Here is a 27,890-nt window from a genome sequence, read left to right as displayed (position 1 = left end):
CCCAGAGTCCAGGTCTGTTCTGTGTGGGACTCTAGACTCGGAGGAGGCGCCCAGGCCCCTAGAAGGCGGCGCCGGATGAGGCAATCGCGGACCCGGGTCAGGACCTGCCCACGGCTCTGCTGGGACTAGGAGCCCAGAACCAGTCCCGCGGCGCCGCAGAAGGCCGAACGCTAAGGACTACATTTCCCACAATGCACCCCGGGGGCGGGCCGAGTCGGGCTGAGCGGCTGGAGCTGGGCCTTGGCCGCGAGAGGCCGGCGAAAGCTATCTGCCTGCACCGGCGGCCGGGTGAGGGCGGTGGGAGGGCGCGGTGCCTGCGCTGTGGCCATGTCTGTGTACGCAGGGGGCCGGGGCCCCGCGAAGCTGTGCCCTCAGGCCGGCCCCGGCCGGACACCCTTACCCCTCCAGGGGTCCGGCAGACGGCAGTGACCGGCACCTTCTGTGCGTCCTGGGCCCCTCTGAGAAACAGGTGAGTTGACTGCCAGCCCACGTGGCCTGGAGGCACCTAGAGACTGGAGAGCTGTCATCTTTGGAGGGAGGGGCTTGAAGACGGGGGCCTCCAGCCATCAACGCTATCGTTTGCAATGGGAAGACTGTGTCTCCCTGCGGTCCCTCAGCCGGCTAGCCCCCAGCTGGGGAATACAAAAGGCGAGATCTGGAACCCATCCTTTGGCTGGGAGGGCGAGGTCCGGTAGGGGGCAGTGGCCAGGTAGGACTCTCCCCACTCCCCCACCCCCGCCCCGCCAACAAACGTACACATATTCGGCCGGTAGAGTCTTCTCAAAAAGCAACAGAGGTAACTGGGATGAGCGGGGCAGCACCTGGAAGGGCCTTGGGTCTTTGCTTTGTTGTTTTTAGACGGAGTTTCACTCTTGTTGCCCAGTCGGGAGTGCAGTGGTGTGATCTCAGCTCTCTGCAACCTCCGCCTCCCAGGTTCAAGCGATTCTCCTGCCTCAGCCTCCCGAGTAGCTGGGATTACAGGCATGCGCCACCACGCCCAGCTAATTTTTTGTATTTTTGTATTTTTTTAGTAGAGACGGGGTTTCACCATGTTGGCCAGGCTGGTCTTGAACTCCTGACCTCAGGTGAACTGCCTGCCTCAGCTTCCCAAAGTGCTGGGATTACAGGCATGAGCCACTGCGCCTGGCCGGACTTTGCACCAGTTTGCCTGGTGCAACTGGGTTGTCCCTTGTACTGGGTGAGCCACCCTTTCTGGGCACAAGTTTGCAGAGGGAGAGTGAGCACCCTTTGTCAGGGAGGGAAGTAACCTCCAGAAGTGACAAGGACCAGACTGTGATCTCAGCATGGAGTAGGCATCCTGCTGAAGCAGCCATAGCACAGCCTCACCTGGGCCTTGTCTGCCACACATCCTGTATCCTGGCACCTCCTTCCCAGACAGGCCGCTCCAAAGGGTTAAGGTGAAATGAAGTGCTATCCAAGCAAGAAGAGGGAGCAGGAGTGGTAGGGAGTCAGTAGGGAGGGGCTTCTGAAGGCCTTCTCTGCTCCAAGGCTGCCTGAGTGAGAGAGGCACACTACAAGGGCTGATTGAGCCAACTTGTTTGGTGACATTGCTCACAGGCATAGCAGGGCACTTCTAGGAAAAGCAAGGCCTGGGGCTTCTAGAGGGGTTGTCTGAGAAGGGTTCCCTGAGAAGGGGCATCTGGGGCTGGTTCTAAGAGACCTCCTTTGCCTAACTTCTTCAATTCTAGCCTCCCAGGAGCTTCAGTTGCACAGTTGTGGCTCCAATGGGGGTTGGGGTGGATTTTGCTGTGATTCACTCAGCCTCCCTGTCTGAGTTTCCAGAGTAAGTATTCAGAGAGCTGTTTGCTTCATCAGGCCTCTGGCTGGACCCCAGACTGACCTAGGAGATGCTGAGATACTGTATGATCTCAGGTGGCAGGAGAACTATTGTGAAGGAAGCATCCACTAGCTCTGGCCACCTGATCCGGCCCCCGCCAACCCTTCCCCATGCAGGTACCATGCTGGGTACCACTCAGCCACACTGGGCTTAGTCAGCTAAAGCCCACAAGGGATCAGTGGAGAGTGGGCCCTGAGGACAGAATAAGTAAGCTATTGTAGACCTTGTTTGGGTCTTTGAACCAAAAGTGCAACGTCACAGAGCAGTGGCATGTGGCAGACCAAGGAGTTTTTTGTTTTTTGTGTTTTTTTTTTTTTTTTTTTGAGACGGAGTTTCAATCTTTTGCCCAGGCTGGAGTGCAATGGCGCAATATCAGCTCACTGCAACCTCTGCCCCCTGGGTTCAAGTGATTCTCCTGCCTCAGCCTCCTGAGTAGCTGGGATTATAGGCGCCTGCCACCACACTTCGCTAATTAAGGAGTTTAATTTAGGAGATACTTCCAAGAGCAGCAGAGAGCCCGTTGTCTATTCCTGCAACTCCAGAGCCAGTGAACAACCAGTTAGCCTGGAGGAACTCCCAGCTGTCTATAAGACAGCTCTTTGACCTGACTCCCAACTGTCTATATGATAGCCCTAGCCTGAAGGTGAGTCGCTTCAGGCTAGGGCCCACCTGGCTTTGCAAGGTCAGAAGCGTATTTGCCCATATGCCACTGTAGGCTGAGCAAAATCTCAGAGGCCTGGTTTACATGGCACAGACCACTGGATTCATGTGGTATTATAAGTGCAGTCACACATGGACTGAATGCTAAGTAAGAATAATCAGGATGTGCTAATGGGAGCAACTGAGTATGTAATCAAATTACATGGATTATTTCATTTAATATTCCCACAACTCAAGGAATCAATACTACTATCCCATTTTATAAATGAGAAAACTGAGACCAGGCCAGGTTAATCCAGGTCCCTCTAACTTCGGAGCCATTGTTCCTGAACACCTGAGTAGTACCAGTGATAAGTCTTCCCCACAGGCAGGGGTTTCCAGAGGCCACATCATAGGTGTGACAGAGCTGGGCATTCTTCAGAGATCTTTCAGTTTTCCCTTCCATTTTTCTTTTTTAATTGCCTGAGGGATAAAAACACAAGTTCAGCTGGGCGCGGTGGCTCATGCCTGTAATCCCAGCACTTTGGGAGGCCGAGGCCGGTGGATCACCTGAGGTCAGGAGTTTGGGACCAGCCTGGCCAACATGGTGAAACCCCATCTCTACTAAAAATACAAAAATTGGATGGGCATGGTGGTACACACCTGTAATCCCAGCTACTCGGGAGGTTGAGGCACAAGAATTGCTTGAACCCAGGAGGCAGAGGTTGCAGTGAGCCAAGATCACGCCACTGCACTCCAGCCTGGGCGACAGAATGAGACTCCATCTCAAAAAAAAAAAAAAAAATCTCCCTCCCAAAGATGTCTGTTGGCTGGATGTGGTGGCTCACACCTGTAATCCCAGCACTTTGGGAGCACTAGGAGGGAGGATCTTCAGTTCAGGAGTTTGAGAACAGCCTGGACAACATACTGAGACCCCATCTCTACAAAAATAAAAATTAAAAAATTAGCCAGGCGTGGTGGCACATGCCTGTAGTCTCAGGTACTCAGGAAGCTGAGGTGGAAGGACATTTGAGCCTGAGAGGCCAGGGCTACAGTTAGCTGTGATTGCATCACTGCACTCCAGCCTGGGTGACAGAGTGAGATTCTGTCTCAAAAAAAAATAGAACTCCTCCTGCATGTGGCTTAAAGCCATACTGAAATTTGTGGCAGGTCACAGGGTAACCTTCAATCCAGAGAAATAAAGCAGGGCAAGAGGGGTAAGGAGCAGGGATATTGATAAGGTAATGCTTGAGCAGCAACCTGAAGGGAGTGAGGGACTGAGTCACATAGATAACTAGCCCAGGCAATGGAGTAGGTGAAGTGGGGTGCAGGGGGAAAGTTCAGCAAGGGCAAAGTTCTAAAGTTAAAGAGTGCCCAGGAGGCTTAAGGAAAGCCAGGAGGCCACTATGGCTGGGCTGAATCACAGTTAGTGGGGAAAAAGGATAAGAGATGAGGTCAAAGAAGTAATGGGGAAGGAGTTATGTTGAGTGGGGCCTTGTGCACCACTGTGAGGAAATTGGCTTTCTCACTGAGTAAGGTGGGACCATTACAGAGTTGTGAGCAGAGGAACTGCATGACCTGAATTCTGTATCAAGAGAATCACTTTGCTGTAAGAAGCACAGATTATGCAGGGACAAGGGCAAAAGAGGGGAGACTAGATAGGAGACTACTGCAACAATCTCCTAGAGAGACACTGGTGGCTTTGACCACAGTGGTAGTTGTGGAGGTGACAAGTGGTCAGATTCTGGATATAGGCATTTCCCACTTAACATCAGTAATCTGTTTCACGAAAATTGGACATTCTGTGTGAAATCTTCAACTTAATATATTTTCCATTGATTGATTGATTGAGACAGGGTCTTGCTGTGTTGCCCAGGCTGGAGTACAGTGGCACAATCACGGCTCACTGCAGCCTTGACCTCCTGTACTCAAGCGATCCTCCCACCTCAGCCTCTTAAGTAGGTGGGACTACAGGCATGAGCTGCCCCACCCAGCTGATTTTTTTTTTTTGTAGAGACAGGGTCTCACTATGTCAGCCAGGCTGGCACTCAGTAATTTTCTATCAGTTCTATTTGGAATGTAATTTGAAGCTTTAAATGCACATTACTTTGTTAAAAATATAGATAAGATTTTAATGATGTAAATATACATATTTTCTGTATAAACATACACTGGGCCAGGTGTGGTGGCTCACACCTGTAATCCCAGTACTTTGAGAGGCTGAGGCAGGCAGATCACTTGAGTCAAGGAGTTTGAGAGCAGCTTGGGCAACATAAGGAGACCCTGTCTCTACAAAAAATTAAAAAATTAGCCAGGCATGGTGGCACATGCCTGTGGTCCCAGCTACGTGGGAGGATCACTTGGGCCTGGGAGGTTGAGGCTACAGTGAACCATGATCACACTATTGCACTTCAGCCTGGGTGGCAGAGTGAGACCCTGTCTCAATAGATAAATAAATAAACATAAGCTGAATCAATATAAGTTTGGTATATTAGTTAACTATTGCTGTGTAACAAATTATGCCAAAACTTAGCAGCTTAAAACGACAATATTTATTATTGCATACAGTTCTTGTGGGTCAAGAATTTGGGAGTGGCTTAGCTGGATGGCTCAAGCTCAGGGTCTCTTATTACGTTGAAGTCATCTGAAGGTTTGACTGGGCCTAGATGATCTGCTTCTGAGATGACTCACTCATGACTAGCAAGTTGGTACTGGCTGTTCACAGGAGGTCTCAGTCCCTTGCCATGAAGTTCTCTCCATAGAGCTGCTTACATGTCCTTACAACATGGCTGATGGCTTTCCCTAGAGGGAGTGATCCAAGAGAACAAGGCAGAAGCCACAATGTCTTTTATGACCTAGCCTCAGAAGTCACACATTGTTTTTTCATTTTTTTTTTGAGACAGGGTCTGCTCTGGCACCCAAGCTGGAGTGCAGCAGTGCGATCTCAGCTCACTGCAACCTCTGCCTCCCTCCAGGTTCAAGTGATTCTCATACCTTAGCCTCCCAAGCAGTTGGGATTACAGGCGCCCGTCATGACACCTAGGTAATTTTTGTATTTTTAGTAGAGATGGGGTTTCACCATGTTGTCCAGGCTGGTCTCAAACTCCTGACCTCAAGTGATCAGCCCATCTTGGCCTCCCAAAGTGCTGGGATTACAGGCATAAGCCACTGTCCCCAGCCACACATTGTTATTTACACAGTGTCCTATTGGTTGCATAGGTCAGCCCTGCTCAGTGTGGAAAGGGAATATGCAAAGTCGCATAGCAGGAGTTGAGGATCACTAGAGACCATCTTGAAGGCTGACAACCAAGCTGGATATTAAAAACAAAAAGGCATTCTATGGTGAAAATGTTAACTAGAGACATTTTGCTGGATGTGCCTGTATTCTGAAATAGAGCTAACAGGATTTGCTGATGGTTTGGTATATGAGGTGTGGGAAAAAAAAGAGAGGCGTAAGGGATGACTCCAAGGTTTTTTGTTTGTTTTTTTTTTTCCTATGAGACAGAGTCTCGCTCTGCCACCCAGCCTGGAGTACAACGACACGATTTCGGCTCACTGCAACCTCTGCCTCTCCAGTTCAAGCAATTCTCCTGTCTCAGCTTCCTGAGTAGCTGGGACTACAGGCACGTGCCACCATGCCCGGCTAATTTTTTGTATTTTTAGTAGAGACAGGGTTTCACCGTGTTAGCCAGCAAGGTCTCGATCTCCTGACCTCATGATCTGCCTGCGTCGGCCTCCCAAAGTGCTGGGATTACAGGTGTGAGAAACCGTGCCCGGCCGACTCCAAGGTTTTTCACCAAACAACTGAAAGAATGAGATTGTCTTTCTTGGCCAGGTGAGGTGGCTCACACCTGTAATCCCAGCACTTTGGGAGGCCAAGGTGGGCAGATCACAAGGTCAGGGGTTTGAGACTAGCCTGGCCAACATGGTGAAACCCTGTCTCTACTAAAAATACAAAAATTAGCTGGTGTGGTGGCACACGCCTGTAGTCCCAGCTACTCGGGAGGCTGAGGCATGAGAATCGCTTAAACCTGGGAGGTGGAGCTGAGATTGCGCTGTTGCACTCCAGCCTGGGCAACAGAGCAAGACTGTCTCAAAAAAAAAAAAAAGAGCTTGTCTTTCTTTTGTTCTTTCCTTTCTTTCTTTCTTTCTTTCCTTCCTTCCTTTCTTCCTTTCCTTCCTTCCCCTCCTTCCCCTCCTTCCCCTTCCTTCCTTCCCTCCCTCCCTTCCTTCCCTCCCTCCCTCCCTCCCTTCCTTCCTTCCCTCCCAGAGTCTCGCTGTGTCACCCAGGGTGGAGTGCGGTGGCGCGATCTCAACCTCCACCTCCCGGGTTCAAGGGATTCTCCTGCCTCAGCCTCCCGGGGTAGCTGGGATTACAGGCATGCACCACCACACCCGGCTAATTTTTTGTATTTTTCATAGAGATGGGGTTTCACCGTGTTAGCCAGCATGGTCTCGATCGCCTGACCTCATGATCTGCCTGCCTCGGCCTCCCAAAGTGCTGGGATTACAAAGTGTGAGAAACCGTGCCTGGCTGACTCCAAGGTTTTTCACCAAACAACTGAAAGGATGAGATTGTCTTTCTTGGCCAGGTGTGGTGGCTCACACATGTAATCCCAGCACTTTTGGAGGCCAAGGCGGGCGGATCACCAGGTCAGGGGTTTGAGACCAGCCTGGCTAACATGGTGAAACCCTGTCTCTACTAAAAATACAAAAATTAGCCTGTGTGGTGGCACACGCCTGTAGTCCCAGCTACTTAGGAGGCTGAGGCACGAGAATTGCCTGAACCCAGGAGGTGGAGCTGAGATCGCACTGTTGCGGTGAGCTGAGATCGCGCCATTGCACTCCAGCCTGGGCAACAGAGCAAGACTGTCTCAAAAAAAAAAAAAGAAATTGTCTTTTTTTCTTTCGTTCTTTCCTTTCTTTCCTTCCTTCCTTGCTTCTTTCCTTTCTTCTTTTCCTTCCTTTCTTCCTTTCCTTCCTTTCCCTCCTTCCCCTTCCTTGTTTCCTTCCTTCTTTCCTTCCTTCCCTCCTTCCTTCCTTCCTTCCCTCCTTCTTTCCCTCCCTCCCTCCCTCCTTCCTTCCCTCCCTCCCTCCTTCCCTCCTTCCTTCCTTCCTCCCTTGACAGAGTCTCACTCTGTCACCCAGGGTGGAGAGTGGTGGCACGATCTCAACCTCCGCCTCCTGGGTTCAAGCTGGAGTGCGGTGGTGCGATCTCAACTCTGCCTCCCGGGTTCAAGCGATTCTCCTGCCTCAGCCTCCCGGGGTAGCTGGGATTACAGGCATATGCCACCATACCTGGCTAATTTTTTTATTTTTAATAGAGACGGGGTTTCACTGTGTTAGCCAGGATGGTTTCGATCTCTTGACCTTGTGATCTGCCCACCTCGGCCTCCCAAAGTGCTGGGATTATAGGCGTGTGCCACTGCTCCCGGCCGTCTTTCTTTCTTTCTTTTTTTTTTTTTGAGACAGAGCTTTGCTCTTATTGCCCAGGCTGGAGTGCAATGGCGTGATCGCGGCTCACTGCAACCTCTGCCTCATGGGTTCAAGTGATTCTCCTGCCTCAGCCTCCCAAGTAGCTGGGATTACAGGCATGCACCACCACATTTGGCTAATTTTGTATTTTTAGTAGAGATGGGGTTTCACCATGTTGGCCAGGCTGGTCTTGAACTCCTGACTTCAGGTGATCCACCCACCTCAGCCTCCCAAATTGCTGGGATTACAGGCATGAGCCACTATGCCCAGCCATGAAATTGTCTTTTACTGAGATGGTGAAAACTCTGGGAGAAGTGGTAAGTGCCTGTAGTCCCTGCTACTCGGGAGGCTGAGGCAGGAAGTTCACTTGAGCCCAGGAATTTGAGGCTGTAGTGCATAGTGGGGTGGTGATTACACCTGTGAATAGCCACTGCACTCCAGACTTGGTGACAGAGCAAGACCCCATCTCTTAAAAAAAAAAAAAAGTGCTACCACGCCCAGCTAATTTTTTGTATTTTTAGTAGAGATGGGTTTCCCGTGTTAGCCAGAGTGGTCTCGATATCCTGACCTGGTGATCCGCCCACTTCAGCCTCCCAAAGTGCTGGGATTACAGGCGTGAGCCACTGCACCCGGCCTTTTTTTCTTTTTAAAGACAGGGTCTCTACCGGCCAGGCGTGGTGGCTCAGGCCTGTAATCCCAGCACTTTGGGAGGCTGAGGCAGGCGGATCACGAGGTCAGGAGGTTGAGACCATCTTGGCTAACACGGTGAAACCTCGTCTCTACTAAAAAATACAAAAAATTAGCCGGGCGTGGTGGCGGGCGTCTGTAGTCCCAGCTACTCGTGAGGCTGAGACAAGAGAATGGCGTGAACCCAGGAGGTGGAGCTTGCAGTGAGCTGAGATCGCGCCACTGCACTCCAGTCCAGGCGACAGAGCGAGACTCCGTCTCAAAAAAAGAAAAAAAAAAGGAGACAGGGTCTCACTCTTATCGCCGAGGCTGGAGTGCAGTGGCACGATCTTGGCTCATTGCAAGCTCTACCTCCCGGGTTCCTGTGGTCCTCCCACCTTAGCCTCCTGAGTAACTGGGACCACAGACATGTGCCACCACGCCTGGCTAATTTTTGTATTTTTGTAGAGGCAGGGTTTGCCATATTGCCCAGGCTGGTCTTGAACTCCTGGGCTCAAGTAATCTGCTTGCTTTGGCCTCCCAAAGTGCTAGGATTACAGGTGTGAGCCACCATACCCAGCTAGGAGCAACTTTTTAAGGAGATGACCTTTTTTTTTTTTTTTGAGACAGAATCTGGCTCTGCTACCCAGGCTAGAGTGCAGTGGCACGATCTCGGCTCACTGCAACCTCCGCCTCCCACATTCAAACAATTCTCCTGCCTCAGCCTCCTGAGTAGCTGGGATTACAGGCGTGCGCCACCACACCCAGCTAATTTTCATATTTTTAGTAAAGGTGGGGTTTCACCAGGTTAGCCAGGCTGGTCTCAAACTTCTGACCTCGTGATCCACCCTCCTCGGCCTCCCAAAGTGCTGGGATTACAGGTGAGCAAAGTGCTGGGATTACAGGTGAGAGCCACCACGCCTGGCCAGGAGATGGCCTTTTTAAGGAGTTCAGTTTGAGGCATATAACCTTGAGATAACATGAAGTAGACAGTTAAATGTGTGTGCCTCTTTAAGTCAGAAAAGATATTGGGGCTGGAGATTTAAAAAAATTATTAATATGTAGAGGGAATTTAAAACTATGAGACCAAATGAGATCACCAAGGGATTGAGTGAAGACAGAGAAGAGGTCCAAAGACTGAATTCTGTGCCCCTTTACAGTAAGAACTGCAAAAAGGACTCAGAAGGAGTAGTCCATGAGGTCAGAAGAGAGCCAAGAAAGGAGTGGTATGCCATAAAAGAGGAGAAAATGTTTCAAGAGAGAGGAAATAACCAAATTATCTATTGTTTATGGGTGAAGTAAGATGATCCTGGAGGTCGTTGGTGACCTTGATGGGAGCAGTGTTGATGGAGTAATGGAGGTGAGATTCTGTTCAGAACTGGTTTAGAGAGAATGGGAGAAATGGAGAGGCTATGGCAGAGACAATTCCTGCTTTCCAGATATCCGTGAGCTCCATATATTTCCCAGTCCCTCTGGCCACATCACTGGTTCTGGCCAATGTGAGCTACGAAGTATTTAAGAGCTGGTACATGATCCTCCATCTCTGTCTTCCCCTGCCAGGTGATGTGGAAGGCATGTGTTCCAAATGGCTTCTATAGGGTGCTAGTGGCTTGGATTCCTGAATCACTGCTTGGAAGGGAGCTACTCTGAATTGCTACCAGTCCCACAGTAGATTTTGTGTGAGCAAAAAATAGGTCTTTGGGGCTGGGTGCGGTGGCTCATGCCTGTACTCCCAGCACTTTGGATCCACGAAGGTGGGCGGATCACCTGAGGTCAGGATCACCTGAGACCAGCCTGGCCAACATGGTGAAACCCCGTCTCTACTAAAAATACAAAAATTAGCCAGGTGTGGTGGTGGGCGTCTGTAATCCCAGCTGCTCAGGAGGCTGAGGGAGGAGGATCGCTTGAACCCAGGAGTCAGAGGTTGCAGTGAGCGGAGATGGCGCTGCTGCACTCCAGCCTGGGTGACAGAGTGAGACTCCGTCTCAAAAAATAAAAAAAGATCTTTGGGTATAAAACCTCTAGCATTTGGCATCCATTTTTTACACAGAATAGTCTAGCCTACCTGACTAATGCAAACTCCAAATATTATTTGCCATTTTGAGGGGGTTTGTTTGTTTTTTTATAAAGGGCAACAGAAAAATGGGTTGATAGCTAGTGGGGAATGTAGAGTTAAGGGGAAGTTTGTTTTGTTTTAACTTCGAAGTAAAACAAACATATAGAAAAGTTCACAAATCATAAGTATAGCCCAATGAATTATTACAAAGCGAACACCCCCAAAAGAGGGTGTTTTTTGTTTGGTTTTTGTTTTTGAGACAGGATCTCACTCCCTTTACCCAGGCTGGAGTGCAGTGGTGTGATCACCACTCACTGCAGCCTGGACCTCCTGGGATCAGGTGATTCTCCCACTTCAGCCTCTCAAGTAGCTGGGACTGTAGGTGCATGCCACCACACCTGGTTAATCTTTTGTACTTTTTGTAGAGATGGGGTTTTACCATGTTGCCTAAGCTGGTCTCAAACTCCTAGGCTCAAGTGGTTTGCCCACCTAGGCCTCCCAAAGTGCTAGGATGACAGGCATGAGCCACCAAGCCCTGCTGGGAGGGGATTTTGAAGACAAGAAATATCACCATATTGGTAATGGATAAGGGAGAAGGGGAAACTGATGAGGAGGGACAGCTGCTGAAGCCATGTACCTGAGTAGGTGAGAGGGGCTGGGATCTGGTGTACACATGGAGGAGTTAGCCTCTATGGAGCATGAACAGCTCATCTTTAGTAAGAAGAGGGGGCCAGGCACAGTGGCTCATGCCTGTAATCCCAGCACTTTGGGGGGCTGAGGCGGGTGGATCATTTGAGGTCAGGAGTTTGAGACCAGCCTGGCCAACATGGTGAAACCCCGTCTCTACTAAAAATACAAACATTATCCGGGCGAAGTGGTGGGTGCTTGTAATCCCAGCTACCTGGGAGGCTGAGGCAGGAGAATCGCTTGAATCTGGGAGGTGGAGGTTTTGGTGAGCCAAGATCGTGCTCCTGCACTCCAGTCTGGGCCACAGAGTGAGACTCTGTCTCAAAAAAAAAAAAAAAAAAAAAAGAGGGAAGGCCTATTCTGGCAGATGAGGTAAGCTGGTGGTGGTAATCTCCGGAAGTTCTTTTTTTTTTTTTTCTTTTTTTTTTGAGACAGAGTTTCGCTCTTGTTGCCCAGGCTGGAGTGCAGTGGCGTGATCTCGGCTCGCTGCAACCTCTGCCTCCCAGGTACAAGCAATTCTCCTGTCTCAGCCTCCCAAGTAGCTTGGATTACAAGCACGTGCCACCACACCTGGCTAATTTCTTTTTTATTTAGTAGAGATGGGGTTTCACCATGTTAGTCAGGCTGGTTGCGAACTCCTGACCTCAGGTGATCCACCCACTTTGGCTTCCCAAAGTGCTGGGATTACAGGTGTGTGCCACCGCGCCTGGCCTTCTTGTTTTTTTTGAGATGCAATTTTGGTTTTGTTGCCTGGTCTGGAGTGTAATCTCGGCTCACCGCAACTTCCGCCTCCCGGGTTCAAGTGATTCACCTGCCTCAGCCTCCTGAGTAGCTGGGATTATAAGCATGCTCTACCATGCCTGGCTAATTTTTTGTATTTTTAGTAGAGATGGGGTTTCTTCATGTTGGTCAGGCTGTTCTCAAACCCCCGACCTCAGGTGATCTGCCCGCCTCGGCTTCCCAAAGTGCTGGGATTACAGGCGTGAGCCACCACACTCGCCCCGGAAGTTCTCTTCTAACGACTTCTGTCTTCTCGGTGAAATGGAAGGCAAGGTCATTTGCTGATAGTGCTGAGTATGACCATCAGGGAAGGAGATGATGGACGTTTGAAGAGAGAAAAGGTGTGAAGTTGACTAGAGGAGTAGGAAAGTGAGGAGACATAGAAATGTAGGGCATTCTGGCCAGGCGTGGTGGCTTACGCCTGTAATCCCAGCACTTTGGGAGGCTGAGGCGGGTGGATCACCAGGTCAGGAGATCGAGACCATCCTGGCTAACACAGTGAAACCCCGTCTCTACTAAAAATACAAAAAGAAATTAGCTGGGCGTGGTGGCGGGCGCCTATAGTCCCAGCTACTCGGGAGGCTGAGGCAGGAGAATGGCATAAACTGGGGAGGCAGAGCTTGCAGTGAGCCAAGATAGCGCCACTGCACTCCAGCCTGGGCGACAGAGCCAGACTCCGTCTCAAAGAAGAAAAGAAAAGAAAAGAAATGTAGGGCATTCCAGGCCAGGTGCTGGCTCACAGCTGTAATCCTAGGACTGTGGGAGGCCAAGGCAGGCAGATTGCTTGAGCCCAGGTGTTGGAGACCAGCCTGAGCAACATGGCAAAACCCTAATTCTACCAAAAAATACAAAAATTATCCATGCCTGGTGGCTCACGCCTGTGTTCCCAGCGACTCAGGAGGCTGAGGTAGGAGGATCGCTTGAGCCCAGATAGGCCTGGAAGCCCTGGCCACAACCCTGGTACTGTCAGGAGCAGCTTACTCTTGGCCTGCACTTGGGCAGACTCATCTCTCAGAGCCCACTCTGGCTTTTAGGATAGCTTTGGAATTACTGGTCTATGAGATTTACGTGGCCTGTGTGTTCTTGCGCAAGACTTAGACATGCCCTAGTTTCCTTGGCATTCAGCATCCTGGGCCTTGTGGTGTTGCGGTGGTTGTTTTGGATTGCTCCTCTTAGTCTCAGTCTCAGAGGGGACCTCTGTGGATGCTACCACAGGTTCCTGTTGAGGGCACGCAGCCTCTTAGTTCCTCTGGCCCACTGTCTGACAAGGCAGCCTGCGCCTTTTCCTTCTGGGCTCTGACCCTTGCTGGGAACCATTACTCTTGATTGTCCTGATGGATGGGATTAGGGGCCTAGAAAATCCCCAGATTATCTCCCCAACCTTCTTTCTTTGGTTTTATTCTGTGTGGGGTGATGCTGTTGGCAGTGGTGCCCAACCCTCCATGTGCTCTGTGGTCCTTCAGGCTCAGTGCAGGAGTGGCCACCAGGCCAGCTATCAGGATACAGGCTCTGCTTCCCTGTCTGTTTGCACGTGGAGCTTCTGCAAAAGATTCAATTAAAGAAAGAATTACATAGCTTAAAGGTGACAAAAAGAAGAGGTTGAAAATTAGTTCTTTGGGCACACACATAGGAGCTGCCTGACTGGAGCTATGCCAGGTCCAGAGAGAATGTTCTTGGACACAGACTGGCTGACACCACACAAATGCTACTGATGGTGATGCTATCTGTTTGGGACCACCCTTTTCATGAACTTTTTTGAACACCTACTTTATGCCATGCTTCCAGGGAAGAGTCATTTGCCCAAGGTTACACAGCTAGGAGGGGACAAGAGCTCAGTTATTCCCACCAGACTCTGTGTTCTGGGATGCAGGCTCAGGTCTACTTTGCTCACACTAACACCAGTGCCTCCTGGGCCCCTGGCCTGCCTGCAGTGTTTGCCCCATGAGTCTCTGCCCTTCTAGTCCATCCAGCTAGATCCCTCTTTCTTAAAGGATTGGTACCTGGAATGGATCCCCTCTTGGGTGAACTGTATGTTGCCTGACAAGTGAGGATCCTTCAGCCTGCCATTGAAGGACCCTAGAGGCCAAATAAGCCTTGCTACCAGCCTCGGTGAGCCACCCAGCTAGCTCTGTTACCACTGACATTCACTTGTGGCCACCTCCACCTGGGCCTGGGGCTGTGGAAGGACAAGGAGATCCGGCTGAATCTATCCTGGCCATTACATGGGCACTGAGAGTTGACATGTCTATAGTTGTTTTTAATTGTTAAGACAACTCCTTGTGCCAAATTCAAAAGGTACAAAACGATATTTAGAGAAAAGCAGGGCTGCAGCCTGAAGACAAGCCTGTTGCCTGTGTCTCACTTCTTTCTCTGCAAACACCTAGATATCCAAAAAGAACTATTGGTCAACTCAGTTAATTTTTATTTTTATTTATTTTTAGTTTTAGTTTTTTGAGACAGGGTCTCACTCTGTTGCCTAAACTGGAGTGCAGTGTTGTAGTCACAGCTTACTGCAGCCTTGACTTGCAGGGTTTATGTGATCCTCTCACGTTAGTCTCTCTAGTAGCTGGGATTACAGGCACATGCCACCATGCCTGGCTAGTTTTTAAAATTTTTTATAGAGACAGGGTCTGACTTTGTTGCCCCAGCTAGTGAACTACTGAGCTCAAGTGATCCTCCCTCTTTGGCCTCCAATCTTTGCTAAGATTACAGGAGTGAGCCACTGGATACAGGATACAGAGTTGTTTCAACTCCCAGATCCAAATCCAGCACTTCTTTCCTGTAGTAACATTGGGCAAGCTCCTTAAGCTCTCTTAGTATCAGTTCTTTCATCTATAAAGCTAGCCTGACAGGAACACATGCCTCATAGAGGCGTGATCAAGATTAGGTAACTTAATCCACAGAAACTTCTTAGCATGATACGCTGACACTGAATAACTGTTAGCTGCTGTTATCAGTTTGTTTAATTATTTACATTTTATGTACATTTTCTAAAAGACCAGGCTGGGCATGGTGGCTCATGCCTGTAATTCCAACATTTTGGGAGGCTGAAGTGGGAGGATTGCTTGAGCCTAGTAGTTTGAGACCAGCCAGGGCAACATGAAAAGACCTTGTCTCTATAAAAAATACAAAAATTAGGCCAGGCGCAGTGGCTCACACCAGTAATCCCAGCACTTTGGGAGGCCAAGACAGGCAGATCACAAGGTCAGGAGTTCAAGACCAACCTGGCCAAGATGGTGAAACCTTGTCTCTACTAAAAATATAAAAATTAGCTGGATGTGCTGGCAGGTGCCTGTAATCCCAGCTACTTGCAAGGCTGAGGCAGGAGAATTGCTTGAACCCAGGAGGTGGAGGTTGCAGTAAGCTGAGATCGCACCACTGCACTCCAGACTGGGTGAGAGAGCAAGACTCCATCTCAAAAAAAAAAAAAAAAAAAAAAAAATTAGGCAGGCGCAGTGGCATGTGCTTGTAGTCCCAGCTATTCAGGAGGCTGAGGTGGGAGGATGGCTTAAGCCCAGGAGGCAGAGGTTGCAGTGAGCCAAGATCATGCCACTGCTCTCCAGCCTGGGCAAGAGAGCCAGACCTGTTTCAGAAAAGAAAGGTGGGGCACGGTGGCTCACACCTGTAATCCCAGCATTTTGGGAGGCCGAGGCAGGCGGATCACTTGAGGTCAGGAGTTCGAGAGCAGCCTGACCAACACAGAGAAACCCCGTCTCTACTAAAAATACAAAATTAGCCAGGTGCATGCCTATAATCCCAGCTACCCCGGGAGGCTGAGGCAGGAGAATCTCTTGAACCTGGGAGGTGGAGGTTGCGGTGAGCCGAGATTACGCCATTGCACTCCAGCCAGGGCAACAACAGTGAAACTCCGTCTCAAAACAAAAAAAAAAGAAGAAGAAGAAAAGAAAATTAGCTGGCTGTGGCATGTGCTACTGGGAAGGCTGAGATGGGAGGATTGCTTGAGCCCAAGTCAAGGCTGCAGTGAGCTGTGTTGGTGCCATTGCACTCCAGCCTTGGCAACAGAGTGAGAGAGACCCTGTCTCAACAACAACAACAACAATCTGCCGAGAGGGGCAGATCACTTGAGGTCAGGAGTTCGAGACCAGCCTGGCCAACATGGTGAAACCCCGTCTATATCAAAAAATACAAAAATTAGCCAGGCATGATGGTGCCCGCCTGTAGTCCCAGCTACTTGGGAGGCTGAGGCACGAGTATTGCTTGAACCCCGGAGGTGGAGGCTGCAGTGAGCCGAAATTATGCCACTGCACTCCAGCCTGGGTGGCAGAGCGAGACGCTGTCTCAAAAAAAAAAAAAAAAAAAAGACTAGAAGGAAATACACTAACGTATGAACAGTGAAAGATCCTGAATGGTAGGAAAATCTTGATATTTCTTTCTACTTTTCTGTGCTTTCCAAGTCTTTTTTTTTTTTTTACAATGAATATGTCTTCCTTTTATAATCAGAAAAGGAACAGTATATATTTTTTTGAAAGGAATTCTCAGAATCCATTTTCTAGAGATTTGAGTTAGTGGAGTCCTGATAAAGGACACTTTCCTGTCCTTACTACCACTGTTGATTATGCCTGTGACCCTGCCAAAAGCCATCGATGTTGCATTTGTTTGCCCCACAGGAGAGCTCAAAGGATGGCTACTGACATGCAGAGGAAGAGAAGCAGCGAATGCCTTGATGGCACATTGACTCCTTCTGACGGACAGAGTATGGAGAGAGCTGAGAGCCCCACACCAGGAATGGCCCAGGGAATGGAGCCAGGTATGGGCAAGTGTACAGCCTCAGCCAGCTGCCAACCAGAGCAGTTTCCAGGGGGAATTAGGATTCCCAACCACTTTTTCCTTTCCACTTATTCATGCATTTTTCAGTCACTCATTGGATATTTGTCAGGTTCTGGCGATAAGGCAGGAGGCCAGGCTCATTCTGCATCTGGCTTTCCTCTCCACTTCATGTTATGCTGCTCGCCCTGAGCTTTCTGGCTGCCATTGTGGGCTCTTCTGTTCCCTGTGTCTATAGCGCACCTCCCCGGCTCCTTCTCCCCTCCTCACGAGTTGGGCCTGCTCTGACCATGCTCTGTATAGCACACTAATTATTTCATAATTTTATCTCTTTATGCACATATTGCCCATCTCTCTCTTCCACAAGATTGTGAACACTTTGAGCGCAGGGCAGTTATATCTCCAGTGCCTGGTACAGGGCTGAATTCGCAAGAGAGACTCAAAATATATCTTTTAAACTATTTTGTCAAAAAATCAATAAAGGAAGACTGACCTGGTCTCTGCCCTGAGGCAGTCACAGGCTGTGGCGCCATTATAGTGGGGTCAGTCAGGAGCTATGGCCTGAGTAGGGTAGGGGAGCTTTCTCCCAGAGAGAGAGATTCATTGAGTATGGGCAGTGCTCCAGACACAGGGTGAGGTGCTGCGTTCCGGCACCTTACTGGGTACCATTGTAGTTGGGGAGAAGGACAATAACTGGCAAGTGCCACAAGACAAATCAAAAAGGGATATATAGAGTGCCTGGGGTTGGAGGTCAGTAACTAACATCTTCCCTGAGAGCTTAAGTGTGACAATTAGCCGGCCACTTGGGGAGGTAGGAGACAGCTGACAGCAGGTATGGAGCTCCTGAGGCAGGTGGGGGTGTGTTGAAAGTATCTGAGAGCAGATGGACGTAGGCCAGTGTGACCAAGATGGGCAAGGGAGTGGGGTGGGAGATGGGAATGAGAGGTAGGCAGATACCAGCCACCACTGCTGCCATGAGTGGTTTGGGTCTTCTTTCCAGTACGATGAGAGGAGACTGGTGGGCTGTAAGTTGCAGAGAAGCATCATCCATGGCAGACAGTGGCAGAAGGGAACAGTGGCTTGACCCTAACAAGACAGGCAGTCATGCTGGAGTGACCACGTTAGGCACCTTGCTGGTAGGAGTGTCTGCCACTAGCTACCCCTCTAAGCACCAGTGCTTTTGGCCTGCAGGTGCGGGGCAGGAGGGTGCCATGTTCGTCCATGCCCGTTCCTACGAGGACCTGACTGAGTCAGAGGATGGGGCAGCTTCTGGGGACAGCCACAAGGAGGGTGCCAGGGGTCCCCCGCCGCTGCCTACAGACATGCGCCAGATCAGCCAGGACTTTAGCGAGCTAAGCACCCAGCTGACGGGTGTGGCCCGGGACCTGCAGGAGGAGATGCTGCCAGGAAGCTCTGAGGATTGGCTGGAATCCCCAGGGGCAGTTGGGCGACCAGCCACAGAGCCCCCCAGGGAGGGCACAACCGAGGGGGATGAGGAGGATGCCACGGAGGCATGGCGCCTACACCAGAAGCATGTCTTTGTGCTGAGTGAGGCAGGGAAGCCTGTGTACTCCCGCTATGGGTCTGAGGAGGCACTTTCCAGCACTATGGGTGTTATGGTGGCCCTGGTGTCCTTCCTGGAGGCAGACAAGAACGCCATCCGCTCCATCCATGCAGGTGAGCCACCTGGAGAGGGAATGGGGCGGGCTCCCCTGGCCAAGGTTCATTCATAGCAGGTTTTGGACCCCTGCAGACCAGAGGGCTGGGATGTGCTGTGTGACTGAGGGTAAGTCCCTCTACCTCTCTGAGCTTCAAGGTCCTCACCTAAACAGAAGATAACAACACTGCTGGCCTCATGGGGCTGCGGCGAGGACCAAAGTTGCCTCTGACATGGGCTTTGCCTTTGGAGAGAGTGAGAATCCCCCTGGGGAGGCAACAACAACAACAACAAACTCTATCTATCTATCTATCTATCTATCTATCTATCTATCTATCTATGTATATATCATCTATCATCTATCTATCTATCTAATCTATCTATCTCCCAGGTCCTGAGCTCCACCCAGCCAGCCCTTGCCAGTTGCCAGTTGACTTAGCACTTAGCATAAGAATGTGTGTTTCAGAGGGAGCTAGTCTTTGAAGCAAGTGGCAAGGATAGGCCCTGAGCCCTCAGGGAGAAGGAGCAATGGGTTTTTATCCTGAACATCCTTAAACCCCTACTGTGCGCAGAGCTCTGAGCGAGGAAAGGATGGGGAAAGCGAAGAGCTGCGCTGGAAGGCGGTTTTCGGAGGGAGCTGCGGCTGAGGCTGACATCCTTCTTTCCTGTCCCGCCCTCAGATGGCTACAAGGTAGTATTCGTGCGCCGGAGCCCGCTGGTGCTAGTGGCGGTGGCTCGCACGCGGCAGTCGGCACAAGAGCTGGCGCAGGAGCTGCTCTACATCTACTACCAGATCCTAAGCCTTCTTACCGGTGCGCAGCTGAGCCACATCTTCCAGCAGAAGCAGAACTATGATCTGCGGCGCCTACTCTCGGGCTCAGAGCGCATCACCGACAACCTGCTGCAGCTCATGGCACGAGACCCCAGCTTCCTGATGGGGGCGGCACGGTGCCTGCCCCTGGCGGCGGCCGTGCGCGACACTGTGAGCGCCAGCCTGCAGCAGGCGCGTGCGCGCAGCCTGGTCTTCTCCATCCTGCTGGCCCGCAACCAGCTCGTGGCACTCGTGCGCCGAAAGGACCAATTTCTGCACCCCATCGACCTGCACCTGCTCTTCAACCTCATTAGTTCCTCCTCGTCCTTTCGCGAGGGCGAGGCCTGGACGCCCGTGTGCCTGCCCAAATTCAACGCAGCCGGCTTCTTCCACGCACACATCTCTTACCTAGAGCCTGACACCGACCTCTGCCTGCTGCTTGTCTCCACTGACCGTGAGGACTTCTTTGCAGTCTCTGACTGCCGCCGCCGCTTCCAGGAGCGCCTTCGCAAGCGCGGAGCCCACCTGGCCCTGCGAGAGGCACTGCGCACACCCTACTACAGCGTTGCCCAAGTGGGCATCCCTGACCTGCGTCACTTCCTCTATAAGTCAAAGAGCTCGGGACTCTTCACCAGGTGAGGGAGGGCCTTGAGGGCACTGCTGTAGCGGGACAGGGACATGTGGAGTCGGGAGGCTGTTTGGTCCTGAGCTCTGAGATGTAGCCCTGAAGCTGTCCCCACCTTTGGAAGCAGACCAGTGTGCTGGGCCTGTTTTACTCTGGCACCAGAGACCCAGACTCTCCATCACCCCATGAGCATACCCCTCTCTACTTTATTAACCAGAAGGCCTGGAAATGCCCAATATACCCAGAGAAGGAAACTGGAACAGAGGTCTCCGGGGTCCGTTGCCCTGGAGCAACTCTACTTTAGGGGTCATTTTGGTCCAGCTCAGGAAGCACAGCCCTCCTCCACCCCCTACCCAAGCAGAGGGGCTGGGAAGATATGGCCTCCCTTTGTCCCTTTTGGCCCACAGGATTCCTAGCTCACCTTTCCTCTACTCCAGATCTGTCACTCTGTCTTGGACATCTAAACTCAACCTGGCCTCTCCAAAGAGGGGTCACCAAAGACACTATGAGCTTAGGGGGTGAGAGGGGACACAGCTCTAGTCTCAGTGGGCCCAGCCCTGTCCTGGGGTGCCTGCTATGGTGGGGAGACAATGCCCTGTCCTAAGGGAGCATCTGGAGGGTAGGACATAAGATAGAGTCTTCCTGGATAGGAATAGGTGTTTCTAAATCTCTAGAGAAGACAGTGGAAGTCATTCCTTTGCAAACCCACTCCCTCCACCCTGTCTGCAGCCCTGAGATTGAGGCCCCATACACCAGTGAAGAGGAGCAGGAGCGGCTGCTGGGCCTCTACCAGTACTTGCACAGTCGTGCCCACAATGCCTCTCGCCCACTCAAGACCATTTACTACACGGGCCCCAACGAGAACCTCCTGGCCTGGGTAAGGCAGCCCTGGGATGGGCTGGGCTTTATGGAGGTCCTAGGTATGGGCCATGAGGGGCCTCTAACCTAGATGACGACCCTTTGCCCCTTCTCCAGGTGACAGGCGCCTTTGAGCTCTACATGTGTTACAGCCCCCTGGGGACCAAAGCGTCAGCCGTCAGTGCCATCCATAAGCTGATGCGCTGGATCCGCAAAGAGGAAGACCGCCTCTTCATTCTCACGCCCCTCACCTATTGATGGGAATGTGTGCGGGCTCAGCCTTCCTGGACACACTAGGTGTGGGAAGCCATAGGAGCCTCCAGATGGGGGCTGGCCTCTCTTGCCCAGCCAGTGGGCAGGGACTGTGGGTTGGTGAGTGCATTAAAGTGCTTTGGGGAAGACACTTGTCAAGCTCTGTCACTTGTCCCTTCACCCATCCACCCTCACTCACATACAGACACTGGATCCTCCTCCCTAGCTCCTGCACAGGGACACAGGCACATTTGAGCCCCTCTCCTCCCTCCCTTGCACCAGCATGAGGCCACACACATTCTCAGTTGGATCTTGGGCTGGGGCCGTTTTGGTTCAGTTGAAGTCCTACCATATGTAAAAGGTTCTCAGGCACCATACTGCCCTACCCTACCCCCACCCCCATATTCAGTCTGAGCTTCTGCTGTCTGCCTCTCTTATCACTCCTGGGAGGGGCCCCCTGCTGCATGCCACAAAAGACTACTCAACCACCTTCAGAGCCCTCGCTGTGGCTCTGTTTAATGGGTTGCTGTAGTTCAGCAGGAGCTGAGTTGAGTAAGATACAGATGGTCAAAATGGGGAGAGTATGAGCCCTGGTACTGGATGGAGCCCCTGGTGAGGCAACCCAGTCTTCAGCTGAAATTCAGAATCCAGTCTCCCTTTAGCTGCAGGCCTCTGAGGAAACTGTCCCTGCTCAGGCCTTCCCATGAAGGGCTGTATGCCTCAGTTCTCCTACCTCAGCCAGTGCATTCCTCCAAATGGTCCTCAAGAGTGAGCTGAGGGTCTGAGAGAAGGCCCAGTTGACCCTCTAAGGCAGAAGTGGGCCTGCCATAATAAGAGCTAATACTACTACGTGCACTCGGCCCTCCTTAGTCACCCTAGTCCCTGGCATGGCATAGGCAGACCTGCATGGGGCACCATGGACATCCAGGAGGCTCGGCAGTGAAAGCCCAGCCCCATTTACTCTACCACAGGACCCAGGGCACAATGCAGAGAGCTTCCACTTTGCTGCCGGGGGATCTTCTAGTTCTGGCCCCAGGCAACACAAGGCCTAGGAAGTACTTATTGGAGAAAACTGTCCTCTGAATGTGGTCTTCAGACTGTCAGAGAGAATCACCCTCATGCAGTTTCTGAGAGTTGGGCCAATATTTTCTGCTACTAAAATCAAGCCATATTGAAGAATGAGCCTGTGTGGGTGACATGGACCCAGGGTACACTGGAACAGTTGTATTTATTGTCCCAGAAAATGGCAGCACAGCCCCTGCCCTTGGCCCCACTGTGGCTCACATTGGAATGGGCATGGCAGCAGACTACCAGCCCAGATTCCAAAGCCTCTGGGGAGCAGCCATAGGCTTGGTGGGTGCTGTTCACCCTGCACACATGCCCTGGGTCTCTTTTATGCCTGTTTTCTGCTTTTGTTCCTCCCCTGCTCCTAGTAAGAACACCAAACCACTGCCTCTGGGGCCTGGGTGATGCCAGGCCAGCTGTCCCTGATTGTTACTGGCATTCTGGTCAACAGTGAGCCCCTAAGTGCCTCTTTTGGTTGCCCTGACTCTTGTAGGTTTCTCAGCTTCTCTGTAGTTCAGCATATATTCTGGGGAGATCATAGTTGGATAAATGTGTATACCTAGGACTATAGGCACCTAGGAGTGTGGGGTGTACCTGCTTGGAGATCAGGGGTGGGAAGACAGACAAATAGGGAAGGTGTTCGTAGTGGAGGAGCCAGCATGTGCAAAGGGAAGGACCTGGTAAGAACCTAGTACAGGCCGGGCATGGTGGCTCACGCCTGTAATCCCAACACTTTGGGAAGCCAAGGATTGTGTATCACTGGAAGTCAGGAGTTCCAGACCAGTCTGGCCAACATGGTGAAACCCTGACTCTACTAAAAATACGAAAATTAGCTGAGTATGGTGGTGTGCGCCTGTAGTCCCAGCTACTCAGGAGGCTGAGGCAGGAGAATCGCTTGAACCCAGGAGGCAGAGGTTGTAGTGAGCCGAGATTGCGCCACTGCACTCTAGCCTGGGCAACAGAGCGAGACTCCGTCTCAAAAAAAAAAAAAAAAAAAAAAAGAACCTAATATAACTTGTTTGCAGTGAAGCTGGAGTGGTCCACACAAGGGCTGGGGTTCTCAAACTCCAGGTAACCTGCAGTGTGATGTGGTCATACTGCAGTTAGAGAGACTCCCTTGCTACTGCTAAGGTGATCTTGGGATTAGAGAAAGAGGTTAGACCTAGTTCTCTAGAACAGTGTTCAGAGGGGACTGAGAGCTCAAGGAGGGAAAAGTGGCTAGCATTCCTTCAAGGCGTCAGGTGCTAGGGCAGTCGAGCAGGTTCTTAGCCAGCTATGTTAGCTTGGGGGTGCCCTTGTACTTGGCACTTAAGAGTCCCATTAGCTGACCTCCCCCACACACCTTGACTGCCCCCTCCTATAGAGGCGGCAGATGGCGAGAGGGGGAAGGGGTGCTCCTGTGTACCCCCGCTGTTGAGAACCAAGGCTGCCTTACAGGGGACCTCAGCCTGGGGACAGCCATTAGCGCGGCCACACGGTGGCAGCGGAGAACTAACGGATGGTTGCTGCAACCCCACCCCCAAAAAGGGGTGGGTGGGGTGATCTAAGAGGGCTTGTGAAGTCTTCTCCCAACCACCAGAGATCCCTCTGAAAGTCTGGAGGTGGGATTTGGGTCACCAGAACCCCTGTCTGTGCGCCAGGCTGAGAATGTTTCATTTTAGTTTTGCCTTGCCTATCTTTAGATGTGTTGACTGTGGAATGCAGGAACCACGCCACGGTTTTCTCCGGGTGTTTATTCATTTCCTGGCCAATTCTGCTTTGGAAAAGGAGTGTCTTTTATGTCACCTCAGGGCACAGTATCAACCCTGCACTGGGTGTGGCCACCCCCAGTTCCATTTCCTCTTTCAGTCTTCAGGTGCTCATGGAGCTCCAGGCTGGAAGGAGGGGGTGTCCTGCACTGGGGATGGAGGAAGTGAAGTATCCAGAGTAAACTGTGCTGGGGTGAGTGTAGCACTGGGTCTGTGAGACCCAGGAGAGGGGACTGGCAAAGTCTGGATCAAAAAGGCTTCCTGGAGGAGGTGCCATTTAGGTGGCAAAAGGAGAAAAGGGAAAGAGTGCTCCTGGAAGGAGGAACAGCACTTACAAAGGTCAAGTTAGGAAGGGGATGCAGGCACAGAAGTATGAACTGAAAGGGGAGTGAGGAGATATAGCTCCCCAAGCCAGGCTAAATCCTGTTGGGCTGAGGGCTCCTCTCTCCCCCAGCCTCCTTATCTACAGCCTTAGGGCCCATAGTTCACAGCCCAGACCCACCCTGTGGACCTTCCCTTTCTTCTAGGGTCCAGGCCTATCTAACTGAGGGGGCTGTCAGGCTAAGGTTGCCCCCCAGGGGCCTCAGTCTAGTGTTGGGGGACCAGTTACCAAGGGGCAGCTGCTGAGATCCAGGTGTGGGACTAGGCTCCCCCACCCCCACTCCTCATAAACAGAAGAGAGAACTCTGGGAAATCACCTAGTCGGAACTACATTTTCTTTTTTTTTTTTTTTTTGGAGATGGAGTCTCGCTCTGTCACCCAGGCTGGAGTGCAGTGGCACAATCTCAGCTCACTGCAACCTCCACCCCCTAAATTCAAGCTATTCTCCTGCCTCAGCCTCCCTAGCAGCTGGGATTACAGGCACCCACCACCATGCCCGGCTAATTTTTGTTTTTAGTGGAGATAGTTTCACCATGTTGGCCAGATCTGTCTGTTCACCATGTTGGTCTTGAACTCCTGACCTCAAGCGATCCACCCGCCTCGGCCTCCCAAAGTGCTGGGATTACAGGCGTAAGCCACCACGCCCGGTCACACATTTTATTTTAAAAACATTTTTAGCAGTTTTTTTGTTTTGTTGAGTTTTGTTATGTTGCCCAGGCTGGTCTTGAACTCCTAACCTCAAGCAATCCTCCTGCCTTGGACCCTCAAAGGAGTGCTAGGATTACAGGCATGAGCCACGGTGCCCAGCCCAGAACTACATTCTCATTGAAGAGAATAAGATCCAGCAAGGCCTACAGAGCATGTTGGAAGTGTCCTGAGAGCCAAAGCCCATGATTCCTCCATATCAGGGGGGCACTGGGTAGAGCCAGGAAGGAAGGGGGAGTCCCCAAGGCCCATATTGTGGACCCCATTATACAGCTTCCATATACTGAGGCTGCAGAGGAGGTATGGGCCTCCACTTATGTGCCTCTCTGACTCTGAGGTCCAGTCAGCAAGGCCAGATCCCATCCTAAGACCCTTATGGCCCTGGGAGAGCAGGGCATAACACACCTTCCTCTGACACCATCTTGTCGCTGATAGCTCAGGAGAAGCACATGGAAGAATGGTCCCGGCCGGGAGCGGTGGCTCACGCCTGTAATCCCAACAGTTTGGGAGGCTGAGGCGGGCGGATCACCTGAGGTCAGGAGTTTGAGACCAGCCTGGCCAACACTGTGAATCCTGTCTCTACTAAAAATACAAAATTAGCCGGGTGTGGTGGTGCGCGCCTGTAATCCCAGCTATTCAGGAGGTTGAGACAGGAGGAGGTTGAGGCTGGAGAATCGCTTGAACCTGGGAGGCGCAGTTTGCAGTGAGCCGAGATCGCGCCACTGCAATCCAGCCTGGGCCACAGAGCAAGACTCCTTCTCAAAAAAAAAAAAAAAGGACAGTCCTTTCCCACAAAGGGTGGCGCCCCATAACATCTCTTGTTAAGTGCCCCACATCTCCCCTCTGGTCCTCCACACAATCCTGGTCTCTGTTCTCCACATGGTGGGCCCCCAGGCCACCTCTGGGCACCAGCCACTGAGGGTGTTGCTACTAAGTGCAAACTAGTTCCACCGCAAGCAGAGCCCAGTGTCCTGCCCCCTTCTCGCTGCGAACCAGTCGGTAGTGGGGGGGTGGGATGGGACGGTTCAGACTGGCTCACCTCTCTCCAGGCCACACCATGCACATCCACCCACAGGCCGCTGAGAAAAAGGCGCCAAGACGCCAGGTGAAGGTACAGGAGCCAGGCTTCCAAGGGCCGGAAGAGTCGGATGGGCGGAGGGCCTGGGCTAGGCCACGCCTCCCTCGCGGCCCCGCCCCCACAGCCCGACTCCGCCCGCCCAGCCCGGCGCCCTCGGGTCGGCTGAGCGCTAAGCGCCAGTGTACAGCGGCGGCTGGGGCGGCAGGTGAGGCGGCTGGGGCGTTGCTGTCGTGCGTCTGCAGGCGTCAGGTGCTCAGACCCGAGGGCCGGGAAGGGATTTGGGTTTCACAGGAACCTGGGGCGGGGGTCCGCTATCTTGGGGCTGTCGGGACCGCTGCTTAAAGTTGGCCCAGTCCAGACCTCGAGTCGGGCCCCCAGCCAGGCCCACGCCCAGGTCCAGGCCCAGGCCCGTAGGGATCCCCTAGGGTCCCAGCTCGCCTCGATGGAGCTCCTCCCGCCGCTGCCTCAGTCCTTCCTGTTGCTGCTGCTGTTGCCTGCCAAGCTCGCGGCGGGCGAGGACTGGCAGTGCCCGCGCACCCCCTACGCGGCCTCTCGCGACTTTGACATGAAGTACGTGGTGCCCAGCTTCTCCGCCGGAGGCCTGGTGCAGGCCATGGTGACCTACGAGGGCGACAGAAATGAGAGTGCTGTGTTTGTAGCCATACGCAATCGCCTGCATGTGCTTGGGCCTGACCTGAAGTCTGTCCAGAGCCTGGCCACGGGCCCTGCTGGAGACCCTGGCTGCCAGACGTGTGCAGCCTGTGGCCCAGGACCCCACGGCCCTCCCGGTGACACAGACACAAAGGTGCTGGTGCTGGATCCCGCGCTGCCTGCGCTGGTCAGTTGTGGCTCCAGCCTGCAGGGCCGCTGCTTCCTGCATGACCTAGAGCCCCAAGGGACAGCCGTGCATCTGGCAGCGCCAGCCTGCCTCTTCTCAGCCCACCATAACCGGCCCGATGACTGCCCCGACTGTGTGGCCAGCCCATTGGGCACCCGTGTAACTGTGGTTGAGCAAGGCCAGGCCTCCTATTTCTACGTGGCATCCTCACTGGACGCAGCCGTGGCTGCCAGCTTCAGCCCACGCTCAGTGTCTATCAGGCGTCTCAAGGCCGACGCCTCGGGATTCGCACCGGGCTTTGTGGCGTTGTCAGTGCTGCCCAAGCATCTTGTCTCCTACAGTATTGAATACGTGCACAGCTTCCACACGGGAGCCTTCGTATACTTCCTGACTGTACAGCCGGCCAGCGTGACAGATGATCCTAGTGCCCTGCACACACGCCTGGCACGGCTTAGCGCCACTGAGCCAGAGTTGGGTGACTATCGGGAGCTGGTCCTCAACTGCAGATTTGCTCCAAAACGCAGGCGCCGGGGGGCCCCAGAAGGCGGACAGTCCTACCCTGTGCTGCGGGTGGCCCACTCCGCTCCAGTGGGTGCCCAACTTGCCACTGAGCTGAGCATCGCTGAGGGCCAGGAAGTGCTATTTGGGGTCTTTGTGACTGGCAAGGATGGTGGTCCTGGCGTGGGCCCCAACTCTGTCGTCTGTGCCTTCCCCATTGACCTGCTGGACACACTAATTGATGAGGGTGTGGAGCGCTGTTGTGAATCCCCAGTCCATCCAGGCCTCCGGCGAGGCCTCGACTTCTTCCAGTTGCCCAGTTTTTGCCCCAACCCGGTAAGCTGAAAGAAGGGGCCCTTACTTGTGAGCTGCATGCACATGGCTGAACACAGGCTGCTTCCCTTCCATCACTGAGGGGATCTGGGGGC

General features: G+C 52.3%; 2 protein-coding genes and 1 long non-coding RNA gene across 11 annotated transcripts in view; 2 read left to right on the top strand and 1 right to left on the bottom strand.

The window, feature by feature from the left end:
• Window positions 1-147: 147 nt before the first annotated feature.
• On the top strand, window positions 148-21,300 carry MON1A (MON1 homolog A, secretory trafficking associated). 3 transcript variants are annotated; one of them, XM_004034170.4, is made up of 6 exons: window positions 148-469; window positions 16,790-16,929; window positions 18,138-18,623; window positions 19,284-20,049; window positions 20,769-20,916; window positions 21,015-21,300. In XM_004034170.4, the coding sequence occupies exons 1-6, from the start codon at window positions 192-194 to the stop codon at window positions 21,153-21,155; spliced, it is 1,959 nt and encodes a 652-aa protein (XP_004034218.1). In that variant the 5' UTR covers window positions 148-191; the 3' UTR covers window positions 21,156-21,300. The 3 variants fall into 3 exon arrangements, with proteins under 3 accessions (XP_004034218.1, XP_004034219.2, XP_018880112.1); XM_019024567.3 differs by lacking the exon at window positions 148-469 and adding an exon at window positions 553-709; XM_004034171.4 differs by lacking the exon at window positions 18,138-18,623 and having other exon boundaries at window positions 194-469.
• The window catches only part of LOC129532568 (uncharacterized), a 17,726-nt gene continuing 3,071 nt past the window's right edge, over window positions 13,236-27,890 (bottom strand). Inside the window, exons 2-3 of one of the 2 annotated variants that reach the window (XR_008678334.2) lie at window positions 26,088-26,747; window positions 13,236-13,701 (exon numbers count right to left, since the gene is read on the bottom strand). This is a non-coding gene — a long non-coding RNA (uncharacterized lncRNA). Of the gene's footprint in view, window positions 13,702-23,240; window positions 24,275-26,087; window positions 26,748-27,890 lie in introns of those variants that run through there. The other variant, XR_008678333.2, reaches the window with a different exon arrangement.
• MST1R (macrophage stimulating 1 receptor) overlaps window positions 26,305-27,890 on the top strand; it is a 17,224-nt gene continuing 15,638 nt past the window's right edge. For 5 of the 6 annotated variants that reach the window (XM_004034167.2, XM_055382455.1, XM_055382456.1 and 2 more), the window contains exon 1: window positions 26,569-27,798. In XM_004034167.2, the coding sequence (XP_004034215.1) occupies window positions 26,569-27,798 (1,230 nt within the window). Of the gene's footprint in view, window positions 27,799-27,890 lie in introns of all 6 variants that reach the window. The other variant, XM_004034168.4, reaches the window with a different exon arrangement.

Source organism: Gorilla gorilla, chromosome 2 (assembly GCF_029281585.2).
Source record: "Gorilla gorilla gorilla isolate KB3781 chromosome 2, NHGRI_mGorGor1-v2.1_pri, whole genome shotgun sequence".
NCBI lineage: Eukaryota > Metazoa > Chordata > Mammalia > Primates > Hominidae > Gorilla > Gorilla gorilla.
This window is presented reverse-complemented; position numbering and strand designations above follow the sequence as displayed.

Bases quoted from the DNA above. Each gene is read 5' to 3' on its own strand.
- MON1A (XM_004034170.4), top strand. From the start codon at position 192: ATGCACCCCGGGGGCGGGCCGAGTCGGGCTGAGCGGCTGGAGCTGGGC. The intron at 470-16,789 runs GTGAGTTGACTG...TTTGCCCCACAG, and splicing joins TGGGCCCCTCTGAGAAACAG to GAGAGCTCAAAGGATGGCTA. The intron at 18,624-19,283 runs GTGAGCCACCTG...TCCCGCCCTCAG, and splicing joins CATCCGCTCCATCCATGCAG to ATGGCTACAAGGTAGTATTC.